This window comes from Camelina sativa, chromosome 9 (genome assembly GCF_030686135.1).
Source record: "Camelina sativa cultivar CO46 ecotype springtype chromosome 9, ASM3068613v1".
In the NCBI taxonomy this organism is placed as follows: domain Eukaryota; kingdom Viridiplantae; phylum Streptophyta; class Magnoliopsida; order Brassicales; family Brassicaceae; genus Camelina; species Camelina sativa.
The window spans coordinates 32,374,405-32,397,343 of record NC_141888.1 but is presented as its reverse complement, the minus strand read 5'-3'; the positions used below and the strand labels follow the sequence as shown (position 1 = coordinate 32,397,343).

At 36.4% G+C, this 22,939-nt stretch overlaps 3 protein-coding genes and 1 pseudogene across 3 annotated transcripts; 1 reads left to right on the top strand and 3 right to left on the bottom strand.

The window, feature by feature from the left end:
* Window positions 1–2,679: 2,679 nt before the first annotated feature.
* LOC104715736 (uncharacterized) lies at window positions 2,680–4,593 on the bottom strand. Its single transcript, XM_087465849.1, has 3 exons — window positions 4,308–4,593; window positions 3,919–4,184; window positions 2,680–3,819 (listed from the first exon to the last, which is right to left on the bottom strand). The coding sequence occupies exons 1-3, from the start codon at window positions 4,591–4,593 to the stop codon at window positions 2,680–2,682; spliced, it is 1,692 nt and encodes a 563-aa protein (XP_087321975.1).
* Window positions 4,594–6,259: 1,666 nt separating this feature from the next.
* Window positions 6,260–6,734, top strand: LOC147939072 (heavy metal-associated isoprenylated plant protein 45-like; annotated as a pseudogene).
* Window positions 6,735–11,296: 4,562 nt separating this feature from the next.
* Window positions 11,297–12,663, bottom strand: LOC104712348 (calmodulin-binding protein 25). Its single transcript, XM_010429237.2, has one exon. The coding sequence runs from the start codon at window positions 12,349–12,351 to the stop codon at window positions 11,581–11,583; it is 771 nt and encodes a 256-aa protein (XP_010427539.1). The 5' UTR covers window positions 12,352–12,663; the 3' UTR covers window positions 11,297–11,580.
* A 1,228-nt stretch (window positions 12,664–13,891) lies between these two features.
* LOC147939071 (uncharacterized) lies at window positions 13,892–21,308 on the bottom strand. The gene is made up of 2 exons (XM_087465848.1): window positions 20,735–21,308; window positions 13,892–14,037 (listed from the first exon to the last, which is right to left on the bottom strand). The coding sequence occupies exons 1-2, from the start codon at window positions 21,306–21,308 to the stop codon at window positions 13,892–13,894; spliced, it is 720 nt and encodes a 239-aa protein (XP_087321974.1).
* Window positions 21,309–22,939: the final 1,631 nt, after the last annotated feature.

The window sequence follows — 22,939 nt, the reverse complement described above, 5'->3', positions numbered from 1 at the left end:
GTTGATATTGTACACAGAATATACACATTGGATTGCCAAATGTTTCTTTTAGAATATTCCATATTCACTTAGTTAATATTGTAGCCAGAACCTTCACACTGATTATGTTTTATCTTACTCACTCTTTTGTTGAAAAGAATAATCAGAAAACCTCCCTTGTTGGAGGAACTTGCATGCTCCGTAGGTGCTTTACCAGGCTGCTGAGGCAGGTTCGGGGACAATCCAGCTCGTTAGTTCTTATTTTGAACATTAATGCAGCTTCAAAATTATTCTCAAGGTGGAACTGGTCAGAGTGGAGGTAAAGAATGCTGAAGGTGAAGATGACAGACCGGGAGGTGAAGAGTGGTAAATTTGACAAACGACGAAGGCAGTGTTTGGGGAAGATGCTCCTCATAATCAGACTAATTCTTGACTTTGTGTTTTTTTCTACCCTCTCGCTAACTCTAGAATTTGGTTCAAAGTTTTGAATTTTGATGATTTGAAGTCTACAAGTATGATTTAAACAGACAAATTCATGCTTATAATATAAATCATCTTCTACCCTTACAGCTTTTGAATAAAAATAGGTGGATACGAAGAGGAGTTCGTTTGAAACGGGCAAAGTCATGATATCGTTGAGCATATTTATACATTATAGAATATTTTCTTAATAAGAAATTTACTGCTTGATAAGCTCAAATTAATCCCTAAAGCTACTCTTTCAAATTAAGAGATCAATGTAGTATTTAGAAGTCGAATTCCACAAGTACTCTAGATTACATAATAAATTGTAGAGTTTTATAATTATGCTAAACAAGTTTATATAAATTAAGAAAAACAATGTAAAATATTAAATAAAACTGTTATAAATTCAATGGATCAAAAAGCTAGACCTAGGGAATTTCTCAGGAAATTACAAATTATTAAATTAAGAAATAAATAGGATTCAAGCAATTAAGAACAGATCTATAACTCTAAACACTTTTGTAAATTAAATCAGTTCTCACTGCAAATAATATCTAAATTTAAAACCATAAAATCCAAATATCTTTGTAAAATTCTAGGTTAAAAATCAGCTTTAAAAACAGGTTTAGATTGTTCACAAAATTATTATTCTCATATCAATTTATTTTCCTAAGTTAATGAAGAACATGACATCATTCTGAATAACATGCAATAGATATTGAAAAATGAAAGGAGTTTAGAAATTCTTCTCTCTACAAAAGAGTTCAGATCTCTCTCCCAAAAGCTCTCTATATCTCTCAAACAATAAAAACTGCTAGAATAAAACTTAATGGTTTCTAAAACCTAAAAACAATATATATGTCCAAAAACACGTCAGGGACTTGTCTTGCAGATATGGAAAACTTTGGACAACTTTTGTAAATTTCGTCGGTTAAACTGGGTGTCGACCGACACCAAGAGTGGTGTCCATCGACACCATCTCCTCTGATCGACTCCAACTTCCAACTTATTTTCCTTGATGAATTGCTCCAAAATCACCCTAATTGCTCCATTTTGGTTTTTTCATGCCAAAATTTTAGAAAACCTGTTAAGACTCAAAAACATCCTAGAAAACAAATCAAAAGACTCAAAAAGCACACTTATATCATAGTTAAAAACCACAAAAACCATGATATATCACTGCTGGTGCTCCTGAAATTGTAACTTTCTGAAATCAACACAAAAGCTCACCAGATCGAATGTAAATTGGTCAATTTTAAGCAAGAGATGGACACTGATTCCAAAAGATTTATGTCTACGCTTCTTTTTTTTTTCTTACTTTTACAGTGGTCCAATTTGAAGTCAGTGGGGACTTACATTGGGATTTCCACACTAGACGATAACAGAAGTGAAATGTATTAGTAAATGATTGTCTCATCTCTCGTCTCTCCCACTTTTCCCTTGAAATTGCAATATTTTTGTTTATTTCTCTAGTAGTGACTGACTTGAGAGAGTTTGTGAGAAGAAAGCTCGTTTTGATTTATATGTTTGTTCATTCCCATAGCCTATTTGTTTATAGATTTTAGTTTAAATTGTTTTGTTGCGCTGAATTGATGATGTTGTAACATGTAGATTTGCCAAGATCATCAATAAAGAAATTCCATCCACCGTGGTTTATGAGGATGGCAAGGTCCTTTTATATTCTTGTAACCCTTTTAAGATAGACTTTTTATCCTATTTTGTACATCTACTAATACTCAAAGTAGCTTAGCTCAGTCTGCTTACCATTTTAAGCATTCTATGATATTCAAATACAGAGATGGCCTCTGCTTGACTATGTTTTAGTTTTTTTTTTTTTTTGTTGCTTGAAAACGTCAGTGTTAACAACCGAAATTAGTTTCTTAATATCTTTACCACTTTAAAACATGTCAATAGCTGCTGTACATACTTCATTAACTGTTCCTGGCATGTTTGCTAGAATCATTTTGAATCATATTTCGCAGATCTTAGCTTGATTCAACTAATTACGGTTTCAGAGGAAAACAAATCCGTAGTAGGAGGAGGAGAAGGAGAAGAGACCAGTAATTTATATTTCTATCTTTATATGTGTTAGGAAACAGAGCAACTAAAAGTCTAAAAACACATGGAAATCTTATCTGTGATAAGCCATAAAGGCATAAAAGCTATTGAGTGAAACCAAAATGAAGAAAAAGTATCAACAGGCTGAGACCAGTTAATGTAATCAGTTCATTCCTTCTATGACGAAGCATTAAAAAACAAACCAATATCGTTGGATTCTTCATCTCCATCCAGCAGTGTATATGATGACTTAATCGAGTCACTCCAGAAACCTTCAAAATCGTCTGCGATCACTGGAAAGTCATAGTCCTCGTTCGTCATCACATTCCCGGATGTTGAATCGTCTTGACCTTGAGGAGGAGGAATCGGTGTACTTTGCTCTTGCTGTTGCTGCTGAGTATCGACACCATCTTCTTCTTCTTCTTCATTACTGAATAATGCATCAACGTCAAAGAACCTGTCCTCGTCAGACATATCAAACAAGTCTTCTTCGGTGCTTTTGTCGTTGCTCAAGCGAGTCATGGCCATCTTGGATCTTGAATCTTGATCACCTTGCGGAGGAGGAGGAGGAGGAGGCAGACTCAGCTCTTCTTCTTGATGTTTAGTAGCGCCAACATTTTCTTCCTCTAGCGTCGTCGTCGTCATGAGAAACTGTTGTTGTTGTTGATAAGCAAAATCATAATAAGGCTGCAGTTGGTGACCTTGAGAAGGAGGAGGAGGAGGAGGGAGAATCGGTGCGCTTTGCTCTTGCTGTTGCTTCTCAGTTACGACACCATGTTCTTCCTCATAGTTTAATAATTCATTGATGGGGTTAAAGAACCCGTCTTCTTGGGTCATCACCATCCCGGTTCTTGAATCTTGACCTTGCGGAGGAGGAGCAAGACTCGGCTGCTGTTGTTGAAAGCCGCCATTATCTCCCTCCAGCATTCTTATAAATTGCTGATACGCAGAATCATAATGAGGCTGCAGTTGGTGTGAATCTGGCCGGGCTGCCATAAACTGCCTTTGATGCGTCCAGTAAGAATCTAGCGGGCCTGGCCAAAACTGCTGCTGCTGCTGTTGATACGCCAAATCATGATGAGGCTGCGGTTGATAAGAATCCAGCGGGGCTGGCTGAGACAGAACGTGTTGTTGATACGCAATATCATGATGAGGCTGCGGTTGATAAGAATCCAAAGGGGCATGCGGTTGATGATACTCGACAGTAGGAGGCTGCTGCTGCACAGCCTTCTTCTGCCTCTTATTCTCTTCTTCCTCTGCTTTCTTCTCCTTATTTATTGCTTGTGGGCTCCGATAGATCTTGCACATAGAATAGTCCTACGTATACGCACCAACCAAAAGAAAACATACAATAAAATCAAAAAAAAAAAAACAACTAAATAACGTGGGAATCAAGAAACGCATACATACCTTTACGTCATCATCAGCAGAAGGACACTGATCAATCCAGTATTCATGCATCAACCAACTAGTTTTTATACCATTAGATCGTTTCCCCACGTAGTATGATAGTGCGGTTTTGCAACCAACGAGGCCTTGCCCAGCGTCAATCTTCTTGGAAGCAACAGTTGCGTGCCAGTATCCGCCTTTGGCGTCACGTTTCTGCCTTTTGCCATCTTTACCAATCTTGTTCCTCTTCGATATAAAGAACAATTCTGTATCATTAGCCTTCTTGAAGTTTTCTACGTACATATTTCAAAAACATACATAAGTAAACGTAACGTTTGCCCAAAGAGAAAGAAGAGATAAAGTTGATAAAAATAACAAGTAATTCTCTAATTTGTTCTACAAAGGAGACGACAAACCTGAAAGTTCTTCAGGATTGGACTCGTAGATGTTCACGACATGTATAGAAAGGGTGTCCAATAATTCTCTGTTTCCGCCCAAGTAGTCTTGTTTCCGTCCAAGTAACGAGATGACCTCCAAGTCCTTTGGTCTATAGTTGACACCTGGTGGAAAGCAAGGTCTCGTCGAAGGGGAAGAAGACAAACTATGATGATCATCAGCTGAAGAAGAAGGAATCCCTGACGGTTCCGGTTCCGGTTCTGGCAAGGATCTTTCTTTACGCTTATTTCTTCCAGGCATCGACATCATCCAGTAACTTTAGACAATCAGATTGAAAGTACGTAATATGATTTGTAAGAGAAGATTCAACGTAGGTTATGTATCTTTTATTTATAAGGATTGTAATAAGCCGGTGGCCATATATATGAACTTTAATCAAAATTTTGAAAAGATAAACAATATGTATTTGGATTCGAATAGATTTGATTTAGATATGTTTCGAGACTTATTTGATATTATCTTTGCTCATCAAAATATATTTTAAACTTTTATATATCTTTCTTATTCAAAAATAAGAGAAAAAAAATAAAAATTGACCATTTTTGAGAGTTAATTTGCAGAGATTGACAATTTGACATCGTTTACCAAAATGTGTATCAAAAGCTTTCAGTCGGCAAATTATTGTAATAAGGGATGATAGAGTTCGATTTCATCACTTTGCATGCAGCTGCTGTTTGTTTTTGCAACGAGTACTGGTGACAACAATATTCTCAGTCAAGCCTAAAAAAAGGTTTTTCGTGTGCCTTACGCTAATGGATAGTTATTCGCATGTTTTACTCTATGATCGGTGTTTTGTTTCTAAAAAGAGCTAAATGAATCTTTGCAACATCAGACTTAAAAGAACCTGGTCAATACGGATCGGAATCTTGATTCAAACATTTAGGCTTTCAGAGGAAAGCAAAATCTTAGGAGAAGAAAAAGCCATCAGTACTGTTTTATATCTATATCTTTAGTTATGTGTTAAGTGTAAGTTTTTGATATAAGAAGATGTTGAAAAAATTGTGTATTAAGTGTGTTATATCAAGACATCAAAAGCAACAAGAATTATGTCTCTGGTTTGACATTGCCCATAGAGAAGGAAACAGAGCTATTAACAACTAAAAAACACATGAAAAAATCTTATCTCTGATATTGACCAAAATGCAAAAGTATGAGCAGGCTGAGATCAGTGAGTGCAATCTTTTATTATTCCTAATTCTGTGTCGAAGCCTTCAAATAAACCATAACTGCTGGAATCCTCATCTCCGTTCAGTGAATGTCGCTTAATGAAATCAGCCAAGAAATCTTCAAAATCCTCTGGGATCACTGGTTCCTGCTCAAAGCTGATCAACTCAGGAAAGTTATAAGGAAAAGGCTGCGTCTGCGGCTTCTGATGCTCTGCTGGAAGTAAACAGTACTCTGGCTGTTGATACACCATATCATGAGGAAGAATCGGTGTACATTGCTCTTGTTAAGCCATAAAAGGCATAATAGCTACATTGAGTGAAACCAACATGAAGAAAAAGTTTGAGCAATAAGCTGAGACCAGTTAGTTAGTGTAATGTTCCATCATTCCTTCTGTGACGCAAAAGTTGGTCTGATAACTAGGCAAATTGGCCGGTATACAAGATGCAATAAAAACCTATAAGACTGGAAAGTGCATAGAGAAATGAAGAAAAGTCAATATGACTAAATGGTAGGCTAACCCTCATAAACTAAGTACCTAACTATAAGTCTACATCCTGAAACATACATCATCAAGGAGATTAAAATTGATGCAAAGCTTTTAGAGCCAAAATAAACTGATACAGGCAAGCATTTCAACGAGGTTAAAATTGATGCAAAGCTTCTCAACGTCGTCTTCTTTTCCTCATTATCTAATGTATATATTTATTTTTCTTGTGTAATAAAGATTGTGGAGCTTTTGGTAAATATGGGTTGCCAAGGATGTGAAAGGAAGGTCCGAAGAGCCATTTCCAAACTCGATGGTAAGAACGATACAGAAATAAGAATTAATCAATTTGATTAGCATCGTTATATATACAATCATTTGTTAGTCTTAATTCATATTGATAGTTAACAGTCTAATTAATAATCAAATCTTGTGTAGGAGTGGACACGGTAGTCGGTAGAGATAGACGTGGATCGTCAAAAAGTGACGGTCACGGGATACGTCGATCGGCATTTGGTACGTACACTCGGATCAGACGATATATCATCATCAGGCGGAGAATACTTTTTCATATAGTGGAAAGTATGATTTCTATGACGAACATCAAAATATAGACAACTCTTCTTCTATCAACGGTTATTATCCTCGTCCCTCCCAAAAAGCTCAACCTACTATTGATGAAAATGCTCTTCATCTTTTTAGCGATGATAATGTTCATGCTTGTATTGTCATGTGATTTTGTTTTATTTCTAACGTGGGATTTGTATCATTATTTCATTCATCTATTCAATTTATTCATGTCGTTAATGTCACAAAATCATTATACTTTTTCTCTTAAATCTAAGCTTGTTAATTTGATAAAATTCATCTTAAGTTTCGCTTTAAGCTAATTTTGTTTCAATAATTAATATCTCCATATTTTAGAACTTGAGTGTACGTATTTTAGAAGGAAGAACTCAAAGTCTACATTAGAGATTAATTGGAAATGGAAAACAGATTAGAATGTTGAATTGTGAAGCTAAATCTCTCGGACCCAAAGATTAGAAGGCAAAGTGATCTTGATGAACATATTTGTTAACTAAGAGAATATTTTAATATTCAAATCAGCGTTCGTTTGTCTATGATGTAAGCTTGTTTGATACAAATCGATTTTCATATGTTCTTTATTTTTCATTTTACTCAATTTCCATGTTAAATGTGAAATATTAAAAGTGTCTTTTGTTTTTGTTTTTTTCGTTTTTTTTAAGAATCAGATTTGGGTATATATTAAATTACAATGGTTTATTTGAGAAAAATGTTTTATAAATGTTTAAATGGATTTCTTTTTTAACACTAAACTTTATTTATTCCAAATGGAATACATCAACATGAAATGAATTTATATTGGAAGGGATAATATGTAAACAAGTCAATACAAACTACCATTGTTATACTGAAGTTTAACAAAGGCTAATGTGAATTCATTACTTTAATTTTATACGCTAGACCTGTCACATTGATCTGTTGTGTGTATATTTTACCATTCATGATATTTGTTTAGTTGATATTGTACACAAAATATACACATTGATTACCAAATGTTTTTTTTAGAATATTCCATATTCACTTAGTTGATATTGTAGCCAAAACCTTCACACTGATTATGTTTTATCTTACTCACTCTTTTGTTGATACTTTGATTCTTTCCGATATAAATTCATTAGCCTTACTTAAACTTTAGTATAGCAATAATTCAATACTTTATAAACTTTATGGCTAATGAATTTACATGTCAATACGAACTACCATTGCTACACCGAAATTTAAGTAAGACTAATGTGAATCCATTACTTTAATTTTATACTCTATACCTGTTACATTGATTTGTTGTGTGTATATTTTACCATCATGATACATGTTTAGTTGATATTGTACATAGTATACACATCGATTGACCCCATGAATCCATCAAGCAATTACCCCACGAATCCATCAAGCAATAACCCCACAAATCCATCAAGCAACAACCACGTTCAGAATCGAGCCATTGAAGCTTTCAATCGTCACCAAGGGGTAGATCTCTTGTTTGGTTACAGATTCTCACCTACGGACGAAGAATTTCTCATCTTTCTACAATGTTTCGTGCAAGTGAATTCGACTTCGCCACAGTCAATGACCGGCCCTATCCACTACGTCCCCGACATCTACGCTAATAAATGTTTAGTTATATTGTACACAGAATATACACATTGATTGCCAAATGTTTTTTAGAATATTTCAAAATCACTTAGTTGATACTATATGCCAGAACTTTCACACTGATTATGTTTGATCTTACTCATTCTTTAGTACGCCGCAGAATCCACAACTAGCTGCTCTGTCGTCTCAAGTGAGGCACCAAGCTGGTCTCGTCAACCAGGCAGGCCGGTTTGTGGGTAATCAGACTGAACATGCTTTGTTTAACTAGACTGCTCCGTAGCAGCCTCAAAAAGCTCGATCGGCCAAGTTCATGCATGCTGCTGGTTTTTCTAACCAGGCTGGCCGGTTTGTGAGTAATCAGACTAAACATGTTTTGTTTAACCAGACTGGTCCGCATCAGCCTCAAGAAGTTCAATATTCAACACAACGAACAACATCATCTGACGACACAAGAATTAGTTTTGCCGTTTACCTTTGTAGGCGATACTCTCGACGGATCTACTCGGCGGTTTGACGAGGCGGTTCAGCTCACGATTCAATCCAGCGGTGGTTAGTTACGTCACCATGACTCCACAATCAAAAACCAAAAAACAAGGCAACGAATAATAAGACAATGCTCAGAAACTTTCTACACAAGTTACAAAAGAAATCTAGGGTTTCCTTAATTCTAGTCTAGACGAAGGCTACGGCTGCTCCGATGACAGCGGGTGGCTTACCAACAATGGTGGCCAACGGTGGTGAGCAACAGATCTCCCGTGACTTCTTTCTCTCCTTCTTGACAATTTTCGATCGGCTCCGTTCAAATTTACCATTTTACAACGAGGACAGCAACAATGGTGACTCAATGGTCTCTCTTACAATGGTGGCAGAGCCGGACTCACATAGTCCACATGGAGTGTAGTAGGACCGTAGGAGCAGCCATTAAAGCGCTACACAGGTGTATACAATCATCATCACCTGAAACTCTGCTATATTTCGAGAATTAGACAATTTGGCTTTATATATAGATGAAATTTCTCATGATAGTCTGATAGATTAATTTCCACTAAAACATACGTCTACACTATTGTGCCCTATGAAATGTGGCTCTGTTTTGGAGAAACTCAAATGTGAGCAGCATCTGTCATTTCCATAGTCTATAATTCACATTAGCCACATACTTGAGACCATACTTGTGACCATACTTGTGAAACCTGTATTGACTTGTTTTGATTACCTTGTTGACAAGTGTTTTGCCTTGCAGCTCGTTATCTTTATTTGTTGTTGGATCCATCTTAATACTTGAATTCTGAAAATGCATCATTGGGAAGTTCCCATGTTTCCACATTTAGTCTTTAGCCTATAGGTATACTGTTGGTCGTAAACTTACCTATTCAGATTATCTATTTGTCCAAGGAATACAAAGGATTCATACTTTTCTGGAATAAGATTTTATAGTGAGACTGAGTTGTTCTAATCTGCATTTTCAGTTTTTTTACTATTTGGAACTTCTGGATTGATTACTTATCGTACGTACTAACTATAAGGTCCAGCTATCTGAAATATATGCAGAACCTATGTTGCTTAGGAAGGTTTCTTGGTTAAAACGACATAACTCAAAAACAAATGAGAAACAGAGGTGAGCTGGTAGAGCTAGATTTCATATATTTCCAAGTGTTTACAAATCTCAATACACACTTCACCAGTCAAGTTTAGGCTTAAAAAAATAAATCAACAGATGATTTTAAAAGATAAAGTAGAGATCAACTTGTGGAAGATGTGAAACACACTAATTCTTGTTTATCTACTCTGTTTTGTTTACTTCTACCATACAACCAAAGGTAATAACCTACTCAGTACCTCTTGCTTGTAAGGTTGTTTATATCATACTCACGGATTAATAATACTCAGTTAGAACTAAAACCGAACACAGAATAATATTCATTTATGTGTCGTCCTCGTAATTTAAAGTTCAAAGACCGACCCACATGAGACGATAGATAAGTGTCTGAATCTGATTGAGAGACAAAGTAGATGATAGTAGTATCCCTAATAAACCCATTCTCAGGTGCAACCACCAACAACCATTTCTATATTTGTCGCCTTCACATTAGTCTTTGTTCTGAGTTCTGACTACTGTATATATAAATTTATATAATCGCTTTGGTCAATCTATGGTCCCTCCTTATATTAATTGCCCGGTTAGTCTTCTTCCACCGTCCACACATTGTTTGTTACCAAATACCAATATTATTTACAAAAAATGAGTTTTAAGTGAATAGATCCAACAAAGTGTGAAGTGCATCCAACAAATCTAGCGTCAACCTTTTGATTAAAACGTTTCGGAATATCTTAAGCAAAGCATATTGTTGTTTTTAAAAAAAGAGTTTTACGTTTTGTTAATAATGGGCAAGTTTAATCTCTCTCAACGGGAGATTGGTGGTGTGTCGTGTAATTCAGGAATCAAAGAATCAACGCAAAAATGACGATTAACAGTCAAACTAAGAACACGACGACTGATGATGAATTGATGATCAATGCTTCCTATTTTGTAGCATTGACGTTGACTCACTTTAAAACTGACCCTGACCCTAAGTAGGAGTTTGAAAAGAAATAAAAATTGAAAAACTTGGAATAAACTTCAAATTGCTTGAGACTTTTCTCGCTTAATCTTCTATAAATAAATACATATATTACTAGTCTCTTTTAACTTTAGTGTGTGTTTTCTGATCACCAAACCCATTACGAGAGTTTTTTTTTTTTTTTTTTACGATGTAATCTTTTTGACTTGGGGGGGTGGTTGTTGTCGCATTATCGTTTACTTTGACATGCTCTCCTTCCTTTCCTTGCAGTAGTAGTTGTTGAAAGCTAATCTTCTCTTTAGTACTAAATTACTTGTTGTTGTTAACACTATACTTCGTTCTGTTCATGTTAAGATTTGGAAAATAAATAAAAGAAAGAAAAGAAGAAAAGGTCATATGGATTTGTATCAAGTAATGGAAACATTATTGTAGTGGGGATAACGTAAATGATTGTCTTATGTGGTGATATTGACAACATGTATGTTCATGGGACCATCAAAGATATTCCCCCTCTAAAGCTTTCTTCTGATGAGATGAAAAAAAATCTAATCTTACATTCTTTACCTTTACGCGGCCTTTTATTTATCAGTGATTAATCATAATCACTGAGGCTGATAGAAGTGATACATAAATTGAATGACGAAATTAATGAAAATTAAAACAGAGTTTTTTTGATTAAACCATATGATTCCTCCAAAAGTATGAACAAAGAGACTCCCATAGCCACAAAAAGCTAAGGATGAAAAAACAAAGATCATTCATAGAGAAATACAAGAAAGTAAAAAAAGGATCTAATTAAGTAAAAAAGGATTACATCTACAAAAAAAAACAGTAAACTAAAAATTACATAACTGTCCATGATTCAAGAGTTGGAAAGCTCGGGTAACTATCTAATTCCACGGCGGAGCCACCACCGACGTTCCCCGGTGTCGCCGTCGTCGTCGCGGCACTTGACTGATGATGAAACGAACCGATCTGAGCTGAAACAGAGCCCAAATCAGTGGCGATGTTCTCTTGTTGATGGTTAGACAAAAACGACGACGTATCAAGCGTAGGAACAGCCGAAGAAGAACGATCAAAGCTCCCGCACGACGGTGGTAGTCTACTAGAGAGCCTATGCGGCTCGGGCTTCACAAGCGGAGCGAAAATGCCGTTAGGAGAACAACCACCGATGAACTTAGCTCCGGTGACTTGCTGAACCATCTGCCGGAAATTAGCCGCGTCCGCCGTTATAAAAGTAGTCTGAGATTTCTTAGACGAAACTCGAGCTCGGCGTTTCGTCTGTTTACCACCGGAAACTCCAGGACCACGTTTCCGTTTCCCTCCTCCAACACCACCAGCACCACCGCCGGGAAGTTCCGGATCTGAACCGAAGGAGACGTTGGAGAGAGTCTGAGGAGGAGAAAGATCGGAGACTACCACGGCGTTTGAGGAATCGAAGAAAGAAGAAGGAGAAAGAGGTGAGTCGGTTGAAGTAGAGATGGATCTGTGAAGAGCTTTAGCGATTATATCGCTATCGTGAGAGAAGGAATCAGAGATTAGCCATGAATCTATGTTGAAGCTTTGACGGAATGACCACGGCTCTACGCTCGCTAATCCCTCCGACGACGCCATGAATATTTCGGAATCGGAGATTTTTTTTTTTTTTTTTAAAGGAAGAAGAGAGCTCTCTCTGTTTTTTTTTAATACAGTAATTAATTAATATTTGAGAGATGAAGATGATAGTGAGAATAAAAATGCGATGATGAAATTGGAAGGAGAGATAAATATATAAATAGGACGGCGTAGAGAGAGAAACCGCGTGGAGAAGAGAGAGAGAGAGAGAGAGAAAGGTGAAGAAGACACGCGTCAGCAGTATTGTACGGAACTCTGACTCAGCATCTCTCTCTCTTTCTCTCTTCGTCTTACTAAAATTAATTAAGCAGCCCATTGTTCCACTCGGTCACTTACCCAGTAATAAGTACTTACTTAACTAAAGGATTATTATTTATGGCGTTCGCTAATCTCTTCTGAAGATAAACAATTCAAACTTGAAGAAGCATAATCAAAATTAACGAAAGGGAAAAGCTATAGAGGGTTACATAAAATGATAAATGCAAGTAGGCCCTATAGTGACCAATTATTAATAGCAGCTAGTAAAATATCTGGATATGTATGTATAAAGCTATATAATATATGTATTCAACAAAATTTAGATAATACTACTATATACTACTAGTAGTATTTTGTTTGGTCAATAAAAAATATTAATCACACTATTGATTATTGTCAAGCTTTCAAAATTTATGGCCAGTGAGAGAGAGAGAGGCATCGTATTTAATTTTTGTTTCCTTTTATATATTCTAGTGGGACAAATTATTAGTGATTTGTTTTTCTGTCTAAATCCATATACCACCAACCTAAACAATAAAACAAAACATATATACACAAATATCGTAAATTGCAAGGGAATTGTTCATTAAAAGAGAAAGGATATAGCTGATCTCATAAATCCTCCAACCATGGTTGACCAATTCTACAACTATATTAAATTAATTTTTTTAAGTCATTTTCTTGTGGATATATATATCCATATATATCAATATATTGTTTTGACCTATTTAATTTTCTTTATTTTCAATTAGGTGGACTAGTGACAATTTTGTAAAAACCAGTGAGTGGCAAATATTATTTAATCTTTTATTTTGTTGAAATATAAATTATAGCTGATGATGTTTTATTTTTATCAAATGAAAGTTTTTAGACAGTTTCACTTTTATCACTAGTCTAATTCTTTGAACCGGATTATTTATTTTGGATCATCAGAGGCACCATGTGAAAGTTTTATTAGCTTATAGATCCTTACTAATGAAAATAAGCTATAAGTTTCTTGTACACCTATATGTACCTAAATTGGATATAATTGTCCCTTTCTCAACTTGTAAGATCTAGAACATACAAGTCAATTAATTAACTCCAGTTAGTTGTTTGTAACTCAAAGTCTAAAAAACTACCAAGTGTTAAAAAAAAAGCGACAGATATGGTTTTCACCATGTGTATATACCATGTTAATGATCAGCTGTAAGCCTGTAACGTGGGGAATGATCGGAAGTGAGTATGAATGAGGCTTTTTGCATGAAACATGCATGCATGAACTGATCTGAAATACTAATGATTATCTTATCTCTACCACGTCATCAATCTCCTCCTCCTCCTCCCCTGTAAAAACGCGTTTTTTCACGTATCCCAATGTCTCTTCCTCATCACTTCCCTTACACATTACACTGTCCCCTCCGACCCATTCTTCCTTTTTTTCTCCTCCTTTTCAAAATATCAAAATCTATTTCATTTGAATTGCACATGTCTTTGTTCTTTTTCTTTAAATATAAAAATAAATAATCCACCAAATAGTCTATACTTTTTTTTTCTTTTATATTTCCAATTATCTTTACTGACTTTATATATGTATATATATATATATATATATTATATGTGTGATTCTACAAATATGTAGGTCTATAGTCTTCTAACTACAATAGACGGATTGGGTTTTGCTAAGTGTTGAGTTCACTAAAATAGAAGCCACTAACGAATAATTTAATTGTAACTAAATTAACTTTCTTTATTTTCGTAATGCAACTTAATTATATCATCTTGTTGTTTTCACCAATGTATATACAGTTTAGCATCAATATAAAAAGCATATAAGCATACCGTATTATTTCATAATATTTATTTATGTCAAATAAGAAAAAGCATTTGTCGTGATATTCAATAATATTGTCTCTTTCAACTTGTCTTATGCCTCTTTCAACGCAAGTTCCCAGTGTTATTAAGCGCGGAATCTTGGTCTTGCGATGTCAGAAAAGCAAATACTATTAGTATATCACTAGTAGTAATTTGCTTATTTGTTTACGGACATCAATCTAACTCACATTTATTCCACGTAAAAACGTAGTTAATTGAATCCTTAATCTTATTTTTACATCGATGAGTATATGATTTAAAAACGTATTTGTTATAACATTAGTACTAAAATTGAATAAATTCCTTTTTTGGTATAACTAATTTATAAACAGCTTTTTGATGTTGTTGTTGTTTACTATGTGAATATTTCAATCGCAATGAATAGGAGACATATCACATATGGTATCTTTATGCATGCGAGTACACATATGTGGCATTATCTAAAAAGGTACACAAATAATATGGTATAGTACTACTTGTAATTGACTAGTTGTTTGTCAATAATATCCACTAAATTATTGGAAGAGTCCTAATTAACTTACTTATTACGCCCACGAAAATTAATATTTTCACGAGGGAGTAATACATACATATATTATATAGTCATATATTATAAAATATTTGCGTGATTGATATATATATATATATATATAGGATGAAGCTGATTGCGTGAAGAAATTAGTTAACTTGATTGAATTGGTAGATTAAGAATCTCATAAGAATACAAATGTGTGTAATACAGTAGTATATGGAGAGAGATATATGATATGGATTGGAAATTAAAATCAGAACAAATGAAAGAGTTTGATGATAATATAAAGCGAAGAAGATGGACCCCGTAAACAAAAAAAGAGATGGACCAATGGTTTACACAACTCTCTTCATTAGTCGTTTGATTTTAGTGATCAATTATTGGAGACATAAAAATTGGATGACGTCGGTATTGTTCCTTCATTCAACATGTTTGATTAATAATCATTAATGTTTACTACTATCGTTATATACAAAAATAAGTAACTTATTTGATAAAATACCATAAAACCATACTAAATTTTAGAAACGATTCTACTCATTTCGTTCTTTATTTTTCGAATACATTAGTTCTTGTTAACACAAAAAGGAATAGTTAATTTTAAAATAACTGTGTTTTGCATAATTGCATATGAAAATGAAATTAGAAAAAAAATTTGATTTATTCCCTTTACCAAATTTCTTTTTGATATATGAAAAGTAGATAATTATTTTTGTAAAACTTCTGAAAATAAGAGTCAGAAAACAATATATATAGTTTGGCTAGTCTTGGTATATATATTAGTTGTACAACACTAGTAATGAAAGTCCCGATCATTGACAAAATTAACAAATATGAGTTGCGAAACACATCAATATCATTAGAATTTGAGTTCTGAGTATAAATATGACCTTCCATTAATCAGGTTGATGTCATCAAGTAAGATAATAGTCCACTGTATATCAATCAGGTATTCGTATATATAATTTGGTAGCACTAGGGGTGGGCATTTTAACCGAACCAAACCAAACCAAACCGAACCGACGCAACCAAACTGAAACCGACCCAAACCAAACCCAATCCTACACTCAAACCATTTAGTTAAGTTTTTTCTCAACCCAAATGGTTCGGTTCGGTTCGGTTTAAACCCAAACCGAACTGCCCAATGTGTTTTTTATTAATTAAATAATTAATAATATACATAATTATTGTATAATATGTATTCATAATCTTATTTTTTATGAATTTATTTATGTTAAATTAGATTTAATTATTTCTAAAACTTTGACCCTAGATTTTAAAGAGTAAAATTGTAAAGACTTATAAATGTTATGAAAGTAGAGTTTAGGGATAAAGCTCTTGTGTTTCTTATTGATAATTCCCAAGGATTACATGCATATATATAGTAGAGTACAAAGCTTAGGGTTAGACCGACTAAAGAGTTAATGGCCGAGTAAGGCTTCGGCCCGTGGACCGAAGCTATATGGACTGAGTAAAGCCTATGGACCGAGACTCCATAGCTTAGTACATGGGCCGGTCTAGTGAGTCCACTAAGTGTTTCACAACACTCCCCCTTGGACGAACGACCGTACCAATGTTGGATGGGATCGTTGCAATGTGCTTAGGGGATGCTGCCTCATTAAAACCTTACCAGGAAAACCCATTGGGACAAAACCTTGGTGAAGGAAAAAGAGTACAGCACACATTGCTCCCCCTGTTCCAAACATCACTCCAAGTCCCTAAGTCTCCGCATTCCAATCTGGTGTGTGAGCTTCTTGAACGTTGTCGTCGGTAATGATTTGGTGAAGAGATCGGCTGAATTCTCACTTGACTGAACTTGCACAATAAGAACTTCTCCGGCCTTCTGTAGATCATGTGTATGAAAGAACTTTGGTAATATGTGCTTCGTCCGATCTCCCTTGATGTAACCCTCCTTGAGCTGTGCGATGCAGGCTGTGTTATCTTCATAGATCACTGTTGCTTCTTTGCTGTCCTCCAATCCACTGTCCGTCCGTATATGCTGAGTCATGGACCGCAACCAAACACATTCACGGCCGGCTTCGTGCATTGCTAGTATCTCTGCGTGATTTGATGATGTTGCTACAAGTGTTTGCTTCACAGAACGCCAAGAGATTGCTGTACCACCGTGTGTAAATACATAACCTGTTTGTGATTTTCCATTGTGTGGATCGGAGAGATAACCTGCATCAGCAAAACCAACTAAACCATCTTTGTTATAGTTAGTGTAATATAGACCATAGTCTGTCGTACCCTGTAGGTATCGCAGAACGTGTTTTATACCATTCCAGTGTCTTATGGTCGGACAAGAACTATATCTTGCTAGGAGGTTCACGGCAAAGCTTATGTCCGGCCTAGTGTGGCTAGCCAAGAACATTAACGCTCCTATAGCACTGAGGTAAGGCACTTCAGGTCCGAGAAACTCTTCATCGGCCTTTCTAGGAGAAAATGGATCCTTATCCACTTGTGTACTTCTCACAACCATGGGGCTAGTCAATGGGTGAGCTTGCTCCATATTAAACCTCTTGAGTACCTTTTCTGTATATGCCTTTTGATGCACAAGGATACCATTGTTTCTGTACTCAAGTTGCAATCCCAAACAGAATCTTGTCTTACCTAGGTTTTTCATCTCAAATTCTCTTTTGAGATATTCTACAGTTTGGGCGATTTCTCCAGAGGTTCCAAGGATGTTCAAATCATCCACATAGACTGCTATTATCACAAATCCTTTGTTTGCAAACTTCTTAATAAATATACATGGACTGATTGGGTCGTTCCGATAGCCTTTCTTTGCCAAAAACTCGCTTAATCGGTTATACCACATTTGACCACTCTGTTTCAGTCCATAAAGCGATTTGTCTAGCCTTATGCAGTACTGTTCTCGAGAACCACTCTTATCTTTGAGTTCTATTCCCTCTGGTAATCTCATATAGATTTCATTATCCAGTGGACCATATAAGTAAGCAGTTACAACATCCATTAACCCCAAATCCAGTTTTTCCCTTACAGCCAGACTTATTAGATATCTAAAAGTCGTTGCATCCATCACAGGGGAGTATGTCTCCTCATAATCTATTCCTGGTCTTTGAGAGAATCCTTGTGCTACAAGCCGTGCTTTGTATCTCACGATTTCATTTTTCTCATTTCTCTTTCTTACAAAGACCCACTTATGTCCAACTGGTTTAATTTCATGTGTTATCCGTGTGATCGGACCAAATACCTTTCTCTTCTTCAAAGAGTTTAGCTCCACATCAATAGCTTCTTTCCATTTAAGCCAACCTTTACTTTGAGTGCACTCTAATATAGATGTGGGCTCTAGATCCTCATTTAGTTCAAGTGCTACCTTGTATGCGAAAATATCATCGACGTCGATATCCTTACGGTTCCAAGTAATTCCAGACATGATATAATTGATCGATATCTCATCGTTATCAATATTCTCAGGACCTAGAGGTTCAGCGTCCTGAACCCCATCCGGTACCTTATCATTTGCCGCGGCCATGTCTGTACTCTCGGTAATTCCCTGAACCTCGGTCTGTTTTGCACCTTTAGTCTTTCGAGGATTTTTATCTTTGGAACCTAATGGTCTACCTCGTTTCAAACGGGTTTTAGACTCTGTAGCCACTTGAGTATTGTGTTCCTTCTGAACATCAATTTGTACTGGTGCATTGCAAGCTGGTATGTACGATTTAGTCACTCTCTTTGGGTCAGCAAAGGAATCTGGCAATTGATTAGCTAGCTGCTGTAAATGTATAATCTTTTGAACCTCTGCATCACATGCTAGAGTTCGAGGATCTTGCCAATTTAAGGATGTTTGATTCCATGTTAATTCCTTGACCAGCTTGCTATTCTCACCACCCATTACAGGGAATTCGGACTCAACAAATTGACAATCCGTGTATCTGGCCTTGAACAGGTCTCCTGTCAGTGGCTCGAGATACTTTATGATGGTGGGAGACTCATATCCAACATATATTCCCATCCTCCTCTGAGGTCCCATCTTAGTTCTCTGTGGTGGAGCAATCGGTACATAAACGGCACAACCGAATGTCTTGAGATGGGATATGTCTGGCTCATGACCCGTTAATAGTTGGGATGGTGAATACTTATGTTCACTAGATGGCCTGATGCGTATGAGCTCTGCTGCATGCAATACTGCGTGTCCCCAAGCCGACACAGGGAGCTTCGACCTCATTAACAATGGGCGAGCTATTATTTGTATTCGTTTAATGAAGGACTCAGCCAGTCCGTTTTGTGTATGGACATGTGCCACAGGATGTTCCACACTCACCCCCATGGACATACAATAATCATTAAACGCTTGGGATGTGAATTCACCAGCATTATCTAGACGTATAGTCTTAAGTGGAAAGTCTGGAAAGTGTGCTCTTAGCCTTATAATCTGAGCCAACATCTTTGCAAAGGCGAGATTTCTTGTGGATAACAAGCAAACATGCGACCATCTGGTTGATGCATCTATCATCACCATAAAATATCTAAACGTCCCACTAGATGGGTGTATTGGTCCGCATATATCTCCCTGAATTCTTTCCAGAAAGTTTAAAGTCTCTCTTGTGACTTTTACTGGTGAAGGCCTTATAATAAGTTTCCCTTGTGCGCATGCTACACACGTGAGATGTTTAGGGATAACTTTCCTTTCACTTAGGTTGTGCCCATTCAAACTCTTAATTAGTTTACGCATCATGTTCGAACCCGGATGGCCTAGCCGGTCATGCCATAGAGTGAACTCTTCATTAAACATTCTATGCTTTGCCAAGTTAGCCTCTATCATATTTATTTTAGCATGGTATAAACCAGAGGCTAGAGCAGATATAGTCTCTAGGACATTCTTTTGTCCATTCACATTTTCTGTAATGTATAGGAACTCTCTAGTTCCTTCACCCTTGGTTTCCACATGATAACCATTTAATCTTATATCTTTAAAGCTCAACAAATTTCTCTTGGAGCTGGGTGAATATAGGGCATCACTTAATTCAATGTGTGTTCCCTTAGGCAACAACACGTGAGCCTGGCCGTAGCCCTCTATAAGGTTTGCTATACCCGCAATTGTACTAACATTGGCACTTTTCACGGTGAGGTTTATAAAATATCTTTTATCTCTTAAAATAGTGTGGCTGGATCCACTGTCCACCACTAGTTCACTCATATCCTCAGCCATTTCTATAAAACAACATTTGTGTTTTAACTTAATAAGGCAAATAATTTATAAAATAAAATAAATCCTTGAATTTAAACCAAATAAATTATCCAATACATAGAAATCAATCAAAGCATAAAATTAAACCAAATAAAAACCAAAAATTCATTCATCCTCTTTAAGGAGATCGGAAGTCTCAAGAAGGTCATCATTCTCATGATCGAAGTCTCCTTCATCATCGAGATGCACCAAGTTAGCTTCTGGATTCTTCTTCAAACTCTCTTGATATGCATCAATAAGGTGTTTGGGAGTTCTGCAGTTTCTCATCCAATGGTTTGCCATACCACATCGGTGACAACCTGATTTTGCCTTAGCCTGTGGCTTGGAGACACCACGGCCTCTACCACCGCGTCCGCGGCCGGCCTGGCCTCCTCGACCACCACGTCCTCTGCCACCACGGCCACGGCCGTAGTGTCTTTCTCTGTGGACGTAGTTGGTCTCTTTGGGCTCTTTTGGCTCCTTAGGCTCTGCAGGGTTTTTCTTTCCCAAATCCACTTTGTGTGCTTCTGGTAATGGGGCTTTACCAGGAGGTCTCATAGCACTATTCATCAGCAACAACTCATTGTTCTGCTCAGCTAGCAGTAACATCTCATTGAGTTCCCCATACTCGGCATACTTTGTTTGCCGGTATTGTTGCTGAAGAATCATGTTATTAGGGCTAAAGGTAGACAAAGTCTTATCAATTAGCTCCTTCTCTGTAACCACCGTACCACACAGCCTAAGGACTGAGACAATCCTAAAAAGCTCAGAATTATATTCGTCCAGGGTTTTGAAATCCTGGATCCTTAGGTGTTTCCACTCATACTCGGCCTTTGGAAGGAGCACCGTCTTCTGGTGCCCATATCGCCGTTTAAGCGTTGTCCAAAGGTCGAGAGGGTCCTCAATAAATAGGTACTGGTTCTTGAGATTCTCAGCAATGTGGTGATGCATATGCTGGATACACTTGTTCTTATTCTTGTCCGAGGTCTTGTTACCCTCTTCGACACAATCAAACAAGTCCTTTGACTTCAAGTTGATCTTGGTGTTCATTGCCCATAGCAAGTAATTGTCACCAGAAGCATTCAAGACTGGATAGTCTAAGTTTTTAAGGTTTGTCATCTGCATACAACAGAAACAGACATCCGAATATTAGCATGCGATATTTGAGATCGAACCATGCACTCAATCAATAGGACATGCGATATTTGAGATCGAACCATGCTTTAGGCCATGCGATATTTTAGATCGAACCATGCCTTTCCATATTTGGTTTTAGGTTTAAATTCATGCATGCAAGACAACAAAAGCAAATAGACTAATGCATGCAACAATCTTAAATAGGATTTCCTTTTCCTTAAGTTTCCTTTTTACTCTAGGATTTAATATTTTAACAACTTAGGATAATTGCTAAATTAGTTTAGATACTTATCTCTAATATATTTTAATTCCGAAATCAAGTTTAACAATTATGGAAGTTTAACAAAATAATTTACTTTGATCGGATTCAATCCTAGAACAATGCTAGTTCGAAAATCATGCAGCCGATTCAATCATCTAAAACAATTTCGATTTCTATATGCATGATCAATCCAAGTTTTAATTCTCCTAGAACAGTTAGATCAAATCCTATCTCATGATCCTAACAACATCAATTCTAGGTTCTTATGCAACATAACAATTCAAGCAATCTTAGACTATTCAATCAACCAAATTCGGATTTTAAAGCTTGATGTATATGGTGCAATTCTCAATCAATCTAACAGCCCTAACAATCTGATTTTTAAGTTTTAAGATTTAGGGAAATTTAAGGTTTGTTAGATTGTATACTTGGATGTTTTAGGGTTCCATAGTTTTAAGTTCAAGTTCGATCATAGGGTTTTGAGGAGGTTCGAACTTTTGTTTACCTTAACACCTTAGGGTTCTGACTGGATAGGATCTGGGAGCTAAAGACCTCAGATATCACGAACCATGAACCTTGAACAGCTTCCCACGAACTTGAGCTCCTTGCCGCGAACTCGATCTGCTTCCCACGAACTACTCCTTGCGCGCGAACTCACCCCCGAACCAAGTAACCGTGCAAACCTCGATAGGGTTTTGAGAAAACTTGATCTCGAGCTAAGGATGCTCGAGTATCAACAGAAAGAACTTCGAGATCAAGAGATCTTCGAAGAAGGAGAAAGAACTAGAGGCGGTTTTAGGGTGTTTAGGGAAGAAGGATCGGCGGCTGCCTATTAGGGTTTTAGGGTTAGAGACTCGTGCTGATAACGTGTTATGAAAGTAGAGTTTAGGGATAAAGCTCTTGTGTTTCTTATTGATAATTCCCAAGGATTACATGCATATATATAGTAGAGTACAAAGCTTAGGGTTAGACCGACTAAAGAGTTAATGGCCGAGTAAGGCTTCGGCCCGTAGGCCGAAGCTATATGGACTGAGTAAAGCCTATGGACCGAGACTCCATAGCTTAGTACATGGGCCGGTCTAGTGAGTCCACTAAGTGTTTCACAACAATAAATGATTTTACAAGAAATTATACTTTTTTATCTTCTTACATTGTGTAGTTTGTTTCATTTTTATTTTTTCCTAATTACTAAACATTTAATATTTATATAGTTATCATTACATTGTGTAGTTTGTTTCATTTTTATTTTTTCCTAATTACTAAACATTTAATATTTATATAGTTATCATTTTTAGGTAAAATTTTCATGGATTCTTTGAATTATTCAACTTACAGAGGACAATGACTTTTG

Coding starts and splice junctions, on each gene's coding strand:
- LOC104715736 (XM_087465849.1), bottom strand. CDS start 4,593: ATGTCGATGCCTGGAAGAAATAAGCGTAAAGAAAGATCCTTGCCAGAA. Junction 4,185..4,307: donor CAATCCTGAAGAACTTTCAG/GTTTGTCGTCTC, acceptor ATATGTACGTAG/AAAACTTCAAGAAGGCTAAT. Junction 3,820..3,918: donor GTCCTTCTGCTGATGATGAC/GTAAAGGTATGT, acceptor GCGTATACGTAG/GACTATTCTATGTGCAAGAT.
- LOC104712348 (XM_010429237.2), bottom strand. CDS start 12,351: ATGGCGTCGTCGGAGGGATTAGCGAGCGTAGAGCCGTGGTCATTCCGT.
- LOC147939071 (XM_087465848.1), bottom strand. CDS start 21,308: ATGACAAACCTTAAAAACTTAGACTATCCAGTCTTGAATGCTTCTGGT. Junction 14,038..20,734: donor TAGTGCTATGAGACCTCCTG/GTAAAGCCCCAT, acceptor TATTTTGAAAAG/GAGGAGAAAAAAAGGAAGAA.